The 14,343-nt window shown below is 36.4% G+C and overlaps 1 protein-coding gene across 1 annotated transcript in view; it reads right to left on the reverse strand.

Annotated features, from left to right (window-relative positions):
• Window positions 1–224: 224 nt before the first annotated feature.
• Window positions 225–14,343, reverse strand: part of CCDC85A (coiled-coil domain containing 85A) — a 161,399-nt gene continuing 147,280 nt past the window's right edge. Inside the window, 3 exon segments of the mRNA XM_006083315.3 lie at window positions 225–1,874; window positions 9,997–10,116; window positions 13,037–13,171. Of these exon segments, the coding sequence (XP_006083377.1) occupies window positions 1,785–1,874; window positions 9,997–10,116; window positions 13,037–13,171 (345 nt within the window). The 3' untranslated portion in view covers window positions 225–1,784.

A 14,343-nucleotide genomic window follows, 5' to 3' on the forward strand; every position in this document is an offset into this window, starting at 1 on the left:
TCCCTCATGAGCATGTTTAAAAACATGACTTATTATCTTAAATATAAAACAAAGGCATCTGTATTACTGTCATCACCACACAAGAGCATGATGGTATTTAGTTACTACAGAAAACTCATTTAGGAAAAACATTTTGAAGAAGAAAAAAAAACCACCATGAGATTAAATAATTTATTACCAGTGCTAAGATGAACACATACTTAATACTCAATTTTATGCAGAACTTTAAAAAAATAGTTTTAATACAGTATCAAAATTTACACAAGTATTTTGTCAAAAGACCAGTGTTCCTTGTATTAGCTTCTGCAGGCACAAAAACTTATTTTAAATGTCTTCAGAGTGTAGGAATACAACAACGTAAGGATGAAAGCTTTTTTTCTAACAAGAGAAGGTGTAAATAAAGCAAGCAATTTTCTTTTACAAAGTAGTAATACTTAAAAGATATAAAGGAAAGATAGCCTTAAATGGTAACCCAATTACGAGAATTAGAGATTATTCTATAGTAAATTAATTCATAAATGTTTTCTGAAAGCAGAGTACTGGTTTTTCATCACAACATTCTAAAAACTGACAATTGTTAAGCTAAAGAGCCCATTTAAAAACAATAGAGTAATTTAGAAGAAATCTGAAAACTGGAAATTGTTGCATTCCTACTTTTATAATCTTAAACCACAGTAAAAGCTTAGCATTCTGTCACAGGCCTTTTGCACATTCATACAGGAAACTGTCATTGCATTTGATAAACACAAAATACCTATCATAGCATTTCCAATACACACAGTCTAATATTATATATACCAAAAATAAGAAACTAAGCAAAGCTAGCACACCTCTTTTTCAAACCTCAAGCAGCCTGAACAAAGCTTTTAGCCTCAATAATCAAGGGCATGCGCCAGTTTCATAAAACATTAGATAGCTGCTGTAGACAAAGAAAGCTTTTCATAAATGCAGTGCAATATTTTAAAGTTTACATGAAGTTTATTAAATATAACAGCATGTCTAGAAACTAAATTGTAGAAATTGACATCTCACAGCTGAAAACACTTAGAAAAATTATGTTTGCTTGTTCTTCAATTGAAATTGGTAATATTAACATCAATGGGTACACTGAATATGGACATGTCCCCAAGGTGTGTCTTCATGAAAAATACATCAAGATTAAAAGAAAAGATATATTTATTTTGATCACTTGAAATAAGTGGTACTCTCTGATAATCACTCTATATAAAGTCTTGCTACCAGCTGTTTAGGAGAATTTATGTGACATTTTAGCACCTCAAAACAAAACCCCAGAAACCTTATCTTACCTTGCATCTAAATTATGCGGCAGGAACTAGTATTTTGTTGACTAAAATATAACAATTAGGTACTCAAGTCTCAAACTTGGGAAGCTGGAAGATACTACCTCTTCTTATTTTCAATACAACATGGTAGGAAACTCCCACATTAAATGCAATGAGTCAACTATCAACCACCAAGGCTCTACTGTACCCTTCCAATCATGCGTTTTTCCCAATTATAAGCTAAGGAGTCAAAAACGTTTTCGTTCTAATGAAAATATTGGTACCAAAATGGTGATTTTCAAAGCTACCTTGTTTGAAATTGACTATTGTAGACATCAAAGCGAGAGACATAAAATACAGCTTTAGTTATACTAAAGGTTTTCAGAGGGAAAATATGTGCAATCACTCCATGAGTTCAGGTTTGCGGAAATCCACTCTTTTCTTCTTCTTTCCAGTTACCTATTCCTGGCAGTGGCGATCTCGTGTTTGAAAGAGTGCTTCTCACATTGGTCCTTTGTACTGGTTGCCAGACAAGTGCTGCCTAATCCCAGGACACGAACCTGCAGCATCTCCAAGTTTCCTCCACACAACCTTTAAAAGAAAACAAAACATCTTAATTGTTCTCTTCCACAAAGACACGTGTGTTTTTACCGGTAAGGGAGATCTATGAGAGGGGCAAAGATGAATGTGAAGACAAGAGACAAAATAGCCACATGAATGAGCTCAAACACAAAGGAAGGAAAATGTGGTGCAAGCTTCTAAATCACAAGAATTACTCAGTTGTTGGACCACCAGGTTTGTTAGGAACCAGGGTCAAAATTAAAGAATGATGTGCCAACTTAGTCTAGGAACTCCCACCCTCGGAGGTTGACTGCCTTGGTGGAGGTGAGGTGCAGGCATCTGTATTTTTTAAAAGCTCCCAATGGGATTGATTCTAACGCATAGCTAGACTTAAAGAATCCTTAAGCAAAATCATCCTGGTCCCTATATTATACCTCTATTACAAGGGATATCAAAGGAAAATGAAGACGCTTTGATCTTGAGCTATTTAAGTCCTGAGCTGATAGCTTTAGGGCCACTAGTAAATTTCCCTGCTTCTCCCCGCAGAGTTTTGGGGCTTCAAACATAAATCTTAGCTAACAAACAGTACGATTTCTCAGATTACCAAAACAGAAAGCATCCACATGCAGGGAAAAGATAAGAATAACTTCAAGAATCACTGAACTAGATACAATTTCAATATGTTTAAAAAAACGGGCTATTTTAGAGGGACAGTAGTAAAGGTGAGCTGAAGAATAACATAAGTATAAGGTAAAACTATCGAAATCACCAATGATATATTAATATACTAACAGTAATTGGAAAACATGCATATACACACACAGTAACAATCATAACCCTCCCAGGGTGTTTCACTATAAAGACTATGCTCACATTGATTAATTCCACAAAAATTTACATGACTATATCATGAACACAAAGCCAGTTGGTTCATTAATTATTCAGAGACTGAGTTTGTTTTCCTTTTAAATAGAGCAGATACTACAGAGATACCCAGTAAGAATAATACAGGGTTCTGTCTTTCATTTGTAAGCCAATGCAACTGTTAGTCTCTGTGTTCTAGCAGATACTCTTATGTGACAGAAATGTCCTGTCGCATTTGGAGAGTTGTTATGGTCCTCAACTATTGGAAAGGAATGTCATAGCGATAGATGGCTCAAGCTGTACTCAAGGGAATTAGGAGAGTCTCAGTCTTAATAGCTTGACTGCAAAGAGGTACAAACATCTAATCAGGAAGCCAAGCTAGCATCTCTTTCTTGCCCTTAAATTGTAAATATAATTACATCTCTCCAGCATGCTTTACATTTCTGGTTTAGAAGTGGAGGGTAAACTCAAGACCTCAATCACAGACACAAAGCAACCCGTCTTCAAGTACTCAGCTGTAGACTGCAATGGGCTATGTGGTAAAAGGAAGCACAGAGCAGGCAGAATTGAGCTAAGCCAATGAATGATTGACCTGTTAACTAAGAGGAGAACAGGTTGATGACCAATCAAATATTTGTACTGTTCTCAGGGAATTTGTGAGTCAAACAGAGAAGCCTAAGATAAAAAAACAGTATATGTATTTCTGTGGTACAGTTTGGGAAGAGAATAGAGCCCTTCATGCTAGTAACATGATATGCTGTGAATAACAGTCTTTCACTGTATAGATGTCAACAACCTATCTTCAGGAGGACGATCAGAAACTGAGGCAAAACTCCTGTTAAGTTCTGAGTTTTATAACTGATCTTACATCATGAGAAAGTTCTGTACATTATTAAAAAAGCACGGGGTTCCACAATCTTAGCGAGTTTCTAAGAAATTACTTATCTATGCAAATGTATTAAACATTAAAAAAACTCATACTTTTCTTCTCCAGTATTTGCTTTGTATTTTCAATGTTCATATAATTTATAATGGTGATGCCAATATTTTAAATCAACACTTTTTTCTCTTGGCTTTTAAGTAGTTTCCAATTATATGAATGCCAACTGTCAGACTTGGGCTGGCTTATTTTTTTTTTTTCAAATTATGGGCATCACAACAATTGAGAGTTAGAAAAGGTTTCTAGAGAATGTTTAAAGGCAAATGAGGAGGGCAAGCTTTTAGCTCCAGGAAAATATCTTCTTTGGGGAAAAACCACCACCACCAGCTCACGTAGCCTTTTGACACATTTTTTTTTAAATATAGGTAAACAAAAAGATCTATACAAACTAATCAAGATACAAACCATGAGTAGGTCTCTGCTGTGATTAAGAAATAAAATTTCTAATGTCTTGAAATCAGAAATCTTTCATCTAAAAATTTAAAAAGAGGCAAGAAAAGGGACAATCCTGGCATTTCTTTACAGAATTTCTGGCATTAAGCACAATGGAGATGTAAGATGGATTGCTTTTCATTCTTGAGGAAAGAAAAGGAGTCCCCAGCTTTACTTGGGGAAGTGGAGAGAGCTAGTCCTCAGAGGAGATCTGGGTCTAATCCCGCTCACTTAACTGTTCCTTAGCGAACAGTCTGGGCAAGTACCTTAATTTGAGCGATTAACCAAATCTGGGGATCTTCATTTCTTTAAACATAAAATGCAAGTGTGGGGTTCTTACCCAGGAGTTGCTATCCAAATTGTCCATGGTCTGGGGCAAAACCCAGATCTCTGAATTATGAAGGAGCCCCACATACTACTCTGTGGAGACCCACTGGGGGGATGACCTCTGTGGCCCCCTCTAGTTCTACAATCCTAAAGTCTGTCAGAACGTTCTCATTCCAGAGACAATAGATGAGAGGCAACAGGCATCCCTAGGTGTGTGGCCCAAATTCTTTTTTTTTTTTTGTCATTTCCCAGGAAGAAATTTTATTTCATGTTGTGAATGCAAATTTTAGTAACAATTCTGTTGAAGTTACTTTTCTAGGACTGTTATCAAAGTATTATTTCAACTACTCAAGATAAAACACATTATTTATCAAAATATGATAGTTCAAAATGTCACAAGTGAGAAACCACTTGACAAAAGGTAACACATTTGTTTAATTTCACTAGTTACAAGTGAACTGGTGGATAAGTCATGATTTTAGGTGTGTATGATATTTCTATTAAGATATCCACGTTACAGGGATGATCAGAAATGGGTATGGCTATAGAGAGATTCCAGGTGAATCAGTGGATCACCTCTGGGGGCCTATTGGGCCCACCAACCCAAATTCTTAAATTTCTCTGAGGGAAATATTCAAACTGAAAACCTTAAGGACAGGCTGAAAAGCTACAGAAGGTAAACAGTGACGCATTTAGGAAATCATGCCATCTAAAACTAACGATTTTTGAAAACAGATGAAAACAGATATTCATGAAATAAAGAAAAACAGCCAAAACACAAACAAGCAGGAGACTAAACACTTTCCCAGCACATAAAATTCCCATGGGACTTTGTAACTTTTACTGGATTCCAAGACCTCAGTGTCTGAGATTATCTGGTCCTAATAGCCTAAAGCTTAAGGGTATTTCTAAGCAATTTTGATATCTTAATGGAAAAAGAATCTAAGGTTAAAAAATTATATATATGAAGCCAATTAAAATGAGTGATTAATATAATCTATGATTTTTTGCTTTTAACAAATGTGTTCCTCTGTAATATTCTGAAATAGTTAAAATTTAGTCAGCCATATAATGATCATATTGAATATGTATCATGAAAGTAGCATGTCATTTTAGTCAGCCATATAATGATCATATTGAATATGTATCATGAAAGTAGCATGTCATTTTTTTACTGTGTATATCTATCTCCTATAGCTATATCCTGAACATATGTCAACCACTGAAAGGTAAAGATACTACTTTGCATGACATGAAGCACACATATTATATGCATGAACAACCCAGCAAATATTACCTAGTAAGATGATGATTCTTTTCCCCCAAGTAAATTTACAAACAAATCCGAAGAAGTCTGTTTTATCACAGGTTTTAAACACTGATCTCTAAGGACCTTCTTAAAAATATGAAGCAAAAACCCATTTATTTTATCAAAACTAGTAACACATTTTAGACAATAGACAATTTATTATTTAGAAACTTTAATAATTCTGGAATATGTTGGAATATATTGGCTTATTGCTTACCTGAATATTTTATAACATGATTGTAGTGATAAAACATACTAAAGATAAAAATAAGGGGATTTGATTTTATTTTCACATAATCAGGGCACTTGTCCAGCATTTTTTAAAGTAGATATTCATAAAGCAATAACTATGCCATGATGGGGCTTGGAACACAGAATACACAACAAAGCACATTAAACTTACATTGCACATTTCTCTGACTATAGCTTTTTCTGTCTCACTAAGGTCTTGTTCATACTCTTTACCCTGTTGACGATCTATAGTTTCCTGAACATCCAAGACCTGGATTAGTTGAAAAAGAGAAGCAAATTTCACATGGAAAAAAACCTTGTTAGTTATAGAATAAAACTAGCAAGCAGCTCCACTTGGTAAAACCTTTAGTTTTCTCCATGTCTGCATATCAGAGTGGATACATATATGGCAAAATCTTTTAATTATTATTGTGAAACCTATCTAGAATCAATTCTACTTGATTTCAGATGGCCATTAAAAGCAATCTATTGCATCACTAAGAGTCTATTGAATGTATTAATGTCTAAAATAATTAGATACATTAGTTAATTGGGTCATTAAGATAACCTGTCAATGATTTAGAGTCAATAATTCTTGCTCCATTGTAAAAATGAGCAATATAATTAATTATACACCAAACAGTCCAAATGATATGTAGACACGGCCTATAGAAAAGATGATAGTGATGGTGAAACTGGTCAGAATCCAGGAATATGTACATAAGAATTTTTGTTAATATTAACACTACTAACCTCACAGTTCTTGCCTGGGCATTCTCAGTGGCTAGGAAAGGAATATGGGGATGGTTCTTTGACATTAGCAACGAGAGACACTGACTCCTTATACTAGTAGTGGCAATATTTGAGCAACACTTTATAAATATTTTTCATTAGAGCAAAGTATTTGGGGATGAGATGCTTTTAAACAATTTTAGATTCCATTTCTCAAAATTACTGCTTAATAGAGTGAAATAATATTCCTTTAAAAATGTCTGTAAAGTTTTCATGGCAATACTTTCTAAAGTACAAAACTTGGGCTTTGAGTGCAGTTTGCTATTTTCTTCTGTCAGCTTATAAATCAAAGCATTAATGTAGCATAAAAAAATACTTTTCCTAAAAGCCCCTATAGAATCCACCCTGACATTGTTAAACTCCTTGTTCTGTTGTCCTCCCAGTCAGTGCTATGGCCACACCTAAAGGTGTCACCTGCAAATTAGCACCAGTGAACAGTTGAGTCAAAATAAGTGACTTAAGCATGAGGGGAGCCTTTCTTTTAAATTCATATATACTGCGACTGCATGGATTTTTCACTAGAGTTCATGCTGCAATAAAGAATCTAATTCACAAACTACTCTGGTTAACTCAAAAGTTCTAGCCATTGTTATTATGTAGAAATTGCTTCTTTAACATAAGATATGATAGTAGTGAGTGAAAGCCTGACCCTTTTACTCAACTCAAATTAGAGTCAGTTTACAACCATTAGAGCAGTGGTTCTCAATCTTCCTAATGCAGCGACCCTTTAATACAGTTCCTCATGTTGTGGTGACCCCCAACCATAAAATTATTTTCGTTGCTACTTCATAACTGTAATTTTGCTACTGTTATGAATCGTAATTTAAATATCTGATATGCAGGATGTATTTTCATTGTTACAAATTGAACATAATTAAAGCATAGTGATTAATCACAAAAATAATATGTAATTATATATGTGTTTTCCGATGGTCTTAGGCGACTCCTGTGAAAGGGTCATTCGACCCCCAAAGGGGTCGCGACCCACAGGTTGAGAACCGCTGCATTAGAGGAAATCCTTAACTATGCTCAGTGAATATTCATAGAAAACTTATGGAAATCTTTGAACAAGCTCATTTACTTACAGATTTGATTTATTATGCACCTCAGAGAAGAGTACTTCAAATCAGTTAATTTCTACTAAATGAAGTGAAGCTCCAATTAATAGCATGAATTTTAAAAACAAAAAAAATGTGGTGTTATTTTAAGTGAGCTAATTTCTCACACTGCCTTCAAGCTCTTCCCCCATCCTTGACCAGAGTTATTAAATCCTAGAGAATATTTTTGAAATCTATCAGAAGATGAGAAACTGAGCCACTGTCCTAAGTATTCTTTTCAGAACAGAAAAATCTTATGATATAAATATGCTCTAGATCAGTGGCTTTTAAAAACAAAATATTGAATGATTGCATGTTTTTAACATGGAGATAGTGTTCCAATGCATTTCCCATAGGCTGTGTTTGCACATATTTCTGTTTCAGACACAGTGAACTCATGGAAGCGAACACATTCTCTATTCAAAAGCCTCCAGTTATCCAATAAAGATATGTTAGTTGCTCAGTACTAGCCAGCTTGCCCAGTGAGGACTTGTGTGTTCTGATTATCATATAACATCTTCCTTTCTAGAGGTAAAATTTCATATGAAAATTAGAGAATGAATTCAGAGAAAGTTGAAGAGCGCTTCCCTGCCTGCCCCATTCCTTTTCGGCCCTCCTAACACAGCTGTAGTGAGAAATCTGGGGAAGAATGCAGTGCGACCCACTCAGCCAATCTGATTCAAACTGCACTTTCCCTTTACTAAGGCAGCGGGCTGAATCATCTTTCAATCGGAAAATGTGCTACTTGGGGAGTATGTACCGGCACTAACACGACAGGATTGAAGCCACTCTCATTTTTTTTCATCTCTAAAATGCTTTTCAGGTAGCTAGAGCCTGGCTAATGCTAAAGTTACAGCACTGTCCATGCTAAGCAGCATTCAAATGCTGAAGCAGAGAGCAAGTGTTCCCCAGTCGATAAACCAGCACCCACCAGAGGGAGGGTGCACCCCTCATTCTGTTGTGCCTTCCCATGAATTCCTCTCAGTTGCTCACTTTGTGTTATCCCAACCAACACAGGAGATGCCAGGCACCTTGCCATTGGCCACCGGCGTGGTTATACTACCTTCCCTCATCAGCAGCCAATTGATGCCTGTGAGACGCAAGCTCACTTCATCTAAGGGACAGTAAAATATAAGGAGGGAGCTAAAGCTGCTAAAACTAAATCATCTCCCAATAACTATTTTGAAGTTCTCATCTATTTATTTGCTTTATGCATGCCAGGGAAAATGTGGCCCACTCCAAAAGGATGCATCTGCAGTCTGTGGATAAATCATTCTGAATCCAAAACAATTTTAGAAAAGTTGTGAAACTCATGTGGCAGGCTGAAGCACTCTACCTACTTCATGCTCAAAATACTTCATCAGGCTACATGTTATGGATTATTAATTTAAAGGACAGTGTTTTATACTTGGAAACTGAAAATTTCAAGGAATTGTCTCAATTTTAAGATAATTTTTATTGCATTTGTTTCTACTCTGAAGTATTTTTATTAACTTTACTTATGGTACTTATTGGAAAGCTCATTATTGGTAAAGAAAATTAAATGATAAATTTTAGCCAAGTCTTTTTTGAGGCCATTACACAATTTGAAGTAAAAGCCAAAAATAAAATAGCTTTATGAGCAAGACCTCATACCTATTTTGTAATATTCTATAAAGGAACATTAACTAAAGTTTGAAGACCTAATTTCTTTTAGTGGAGGAGGGAGTAGGTTTTGTTTGTTTCAATAGTTTCTTTTAGTAAGTTGCACAATGTGCTTCATTTGCATAAGGAAAGAAAAATATGGTATCCTTCCTTCCTTTGGCCAACTATTAAGTCCCTCTATTTGAAGACACCCGTGCTACAAACATTGCACATAAAATACCTGTAACAATATTTTACACAATGAATATACATGCATATCAGACTTCAAATTCAACTCGATGCAGATAATGAATCACATTACTCAAAACAAAATAACACTAGAGATTCAACCATAAGTACTCAAACCCATTGTTAAAAAATTAAAATCATAGTTCAAAACTTAAGATAAAGTTACACCATTAGGGGTAAAAAATAAAGTATATATGGTTAAAACAAGACTGTGAGGACTACTAGACTACAGCAAACAAACCACAACACAACTGATTTTCTTGATAATGGTTGTACACAGTTGGTTACCTTAAGAGAATGTACCACGGGTTCAGGCTGCTGAGAAGGTGTGGTATGTCCACTGAAGCTAGCTGGAGAGTTGGGTGAACTGTTATTCCCATCAGCCCCTGATGACAACCTAAAAGAACCCTTAGTAGAAAATCAACAACTTTGTTATTAAAACAAAAGTCGTTTATAACTGCACAGATGTCATTCAATTTCACTGCCAAATGAGAATCAGCCATTTTCATAATTTTTTTTTCCGAGACTGTCCTACAATACTATCCACCTGTTAACTGGAATGTACTTGCTGCTTGACCAGCAAGAAAAGTTAACCAAGGACCATCTCTATGCATGTCCAGATGTCATTTCTAATTTACCAAAGAGAGCAAAGCCCCCTAAGGAATGACCATTAAGCATTTCAAGAATGACTTTTTGAAACTTAAACATACTCAAGTGTGGGGAATTTGTGAGTTACTCCGCAGCTGAGTTAACATGCTCATTCAGCAAGACAAATGCCTCATTCCATATGTCTCAGAAAATGCAGACACATCACATTCTTATAAAACACTCTCTCTTATAAAACATTTCTTTGAGGGAAGACCTGTAGTGGAACATATTCCAAAGAGATTTAACCAAATTCAGTATTTCAGGAAAAAAAATCCTTATTTTCTGGTCTTTTTGGATATGAAAAACAAAATGGATCAGATTACTTATTTGTAGTTCATTGACTCTGCAACGTAGTTGCTGAGAAATCAGAACCTGCCATGATTAATTTGGCCTGTGAGAGTCACAGTCACCCATACGGGAACTGAGGGGAAATCAAACCGACTTTTTCTAGGGGATTGCTTGCAGAAAGACTAAAGGATCAGGAAAGAAAAAGAGTAGCAGTTATCTAAACTCCCACAAAAAGCAGTCTAATGGGACTTTCACCTGTGTTATGGTGATCATTACACTCAGAGGGCCTGAGAGATTTTAATTTTTGTCCAAGAAACCTAGAGATTTTTTCCATGCCTATTAGACTAATAACTGCTCTGTTTCTCTTTGATCCCATGAATCTAATCCCCGGGGAAGGAGCATCATGTGTGGTTTGGAACTTTTCTTTTCCAGCATCTCTAAGAGAGTTTCTATGTTGTGCATTTCAGGGATGGGAAGGGAAAGCTGAGAGCAGCAAGTCTTAGGTATGGGCTTTATGCAAACCATGCTATTTTTAAAGAAATTGACAATTCCCATTGATTTTTACAAAAATTATTATGCATGCAATTTGGAATATGTTCTCTCTTCCGCGTCGCTGTCACTGCTTACCTCGTTGAAGGCTATCCCCACCACCTCACAAGCCAACGGAGACCGTGTGCTTTTCCGTGCTCAGAGTTATGGAAACACATCAGGTCCTGCCCAACCCTCACTAGCCAACAGGGAGAAACAGCCATAGATGTGACATTTAGGTGACCTCCCCAGTTTCTGTCCTTCATTGCTACGAATGACTAAATTAATAGCAGGTGATGACACAGGGCAACCAATTATAATAGCCCCAACCCTCTCTGGGGAAAAACATTTATAAGATATGTTTTCCTAGATTTGTACTTCAGACCAAATCAGGCATGGTACCCGATACAAATAATAAAAGGGAAACTATTTGAAGTTGGCTCATGGGGCACACCCTCCCTCCAACTCCATCACCACATTTTGGACATCCTCCTCTTCTGAAGAGATCAAATGTTTCCAAAACAAAGGAATTAGAAAGGAAGCTCTAGTCCCCCACCGTTTTCTTTCCCTGCTGTCACCACGCTCATGAACTCGTGTGAAAAGGCTTCTGAGGTACACAGAGTTCACTTCAAGCCTCTCATTTAGGACCCACCACTGCAGTTTTGTCTGTCTTCTGACTGGTAATCTGGCTTGACTGGCAATATTCCTTCCCGCTCTGGGCTACTCTCCTCCCAGTCCTTCTCTTTCAAAGGTTCCCTTCCCAGACCTGGCAAACTGGAAGGTATATCAATCCTTGCATGTTTTTTGCTTTGGAATGGGACCTCCATCTTTCAGGCCATTTTGGTTTAAGAAAATTTCTAGAATCAGTGATAGCTTCCCTTACCACAAATCCTCTAATTTAGCATTGTTTAAAATTAAGGAGAGTCCTGTTCTACCCTTATCTATTCAGAAAAACAAATATTTTATTAAAGAAGTTTCTTTAAATAATAGGATAATAATAATAAAGACTACCATAGGGGGAAATGTATCATTGGGGGATTAAAGTTCAAATCCACTTTGTGAGCGATGGACTAATAATCACAGGAAGGTTCAAGAGTCATGATTTAGGTGGTTTTTGTGAAGCCACAAAGGTAGCCAAGTGCCTGGTAAGGTGGTACACAAACAGGTTTCTAGATGGTAACAGAATCAAGCAACTCATTCTATCACGTCTCATTTAGTTCCTATGAAACAAAAGGTCAAATTTATATGTGCTCAGGAGAATGAGACCAAAATTTGGAGAATTATCTAGGTTCAATCAATACAAAGTTGACTATGTGTTCACTGAAGTATTTTTTTAAATGTGCTACTCAGTGAAACATATTTTAATAAGATTGAGCCCATTTAAATTGTAACACGGCTGGCTCAGGATACAAGGAATTTAAAAAGAGGAAAACCTGAATGAAATTAGACACGTGACTTCCCGTTTCAGGGAGGCTTGTTTTCAAGGTACATGTGATCCACACAGTGCACCACTGTCTCCCGGGGCAGCAGCCAACTGGAAAGGGCATGGGATAATTTCCTGGGCTGGTGTTTAAGAGTTCATTTTCATGGCCACTGAACTCTTAACCGCCTTTTCACGAAGGTGCAGGCTACCTTTGTTCTCCAGTCACTCAACTTTCACCCTCAAGTTCAGGGGGAAAACACTAGAGATGAGTGTGTAGGAGATGAAAGACGACTCCCAGCGTCCCTCCCCAGACTTACACCCACAGCAACTTTCTTTCATGTACACAGACTGTTCTCTACCCCCAGCATAACTTTCCTCGAGCAGCACAAGCCACCTGGGTTACACACAAGCAAATGCAGCAGCTGGCTTGTCTTCACTCACCGGGAGAGTGGGCAGGCAGCGTCCTATTCCTCGGCACCCTTGCCACCACTGCAAGACCCGCCGGGCTCTGGGCCCCCAGCCTTTCTCCATATTTGAGCTGTTTCTAGTTGGAGGTTGCCTTCTATTCTGGGTGGCCTTATATTTGGAACAATATAGTACAATCACTCAGAAAAATACTGTTTCCCAAGTCTCAAGAAAGCAGATAGAACAAGAAGCGTAATGAAATGCACCACAATGACCACAATGGCAAGCTGTAACATGCACCTGTGACCAGGGAAAAAGTGAACATAAACTGAAGTCTGTGTATTAGAGCTAATACTGATTTTTAAAATAGATTTTGGTAAAGTTTTAACTAGTTCTCAAAGTATCAAAAAGTGGTAGAAGATTAAAAATTTAAAAAATTGAAGCTACATAGACAAGTTTATTTTGTGGGTTTTACTTGTGAGAAACAGAAGTGCCATAAGTCTTCCAAGTATTTAAAGCAGTGTAACTTCAGAACTTAACAGAAATTATTTGAAATGCATTTGGGAGCATGACACCCTTTTGTGCAGAACACAAGTTGGATGGATATATTTAACAATACTCAAAAACTGATGCTGCATCAAATTCTCAACAAAATTCCTGAACATTTAAAAAATGCAGGGTGGGGCAATAGTAGGTCTACAGTTGTATTAATTACTGTATTTTCCATACAAACAACAATAAACTTTCATGTATTCACAACTATAAACCCACTTTTGCTGCACCCTGTACGTATGAGCTAAGGGGTCACTACTGCATCATAGTAACTGTTTTTCATGGGACATATTCACAGTTGTCAAAATGTCAAATAATCAAGTTGATTCCCTAAATTTCTGTACTAGTTGGAACTAGAGATATCACGTAACTAAAATAAAAAGAAAAAGATGTCCTTAAATTCCAGTTTTTTCCATGGCCAAACTGTAATTCTACTAAAAATGATCAGAACCAAAATGAACTTATTTGAACTTAATTTCTCCTTCCTGCCAACTTTCACTAAAACCTTTAAGAATGCTATGTCCTAAAGAATAGCAACATTTTAAAAATAAAATATGGGAAATTCACAAAATAGTCCCCAGATTTCAGTGTCTACATATTTAATTTTAGGAGACAAAAAAATAATAACTTTTTTTTAGTTCTCATCAATTTATTTTCCTAGAAGTAGGTGCTCTTCTGTGATAATACTGGTCTAATTTTCACCCTTTAACTTTTGGAGGCTGAATAAAGAAATGAGTAGCAATGATGATCAGTAGTTGTCACAAACTCTTCCCTGAATCTATGAAATAGTA

The sequence above is a fragment of the Myotis lucifugus genome, unplaced genomic scaffold (genome assembly GCF_000147115.1).
Source record: "Myotis lucifugus unplaced genomic scaffold, Myoluc2.0 scaffold_6, whole genome shotgun sequence".
Classification (NCBI taxonomy): domain Eukaryota; kingdom Metazoa; phylum Chordata; class Mammalia; order Chiroptera; family Vespertilionidae; genus Myotis; species Myotis lucifugus.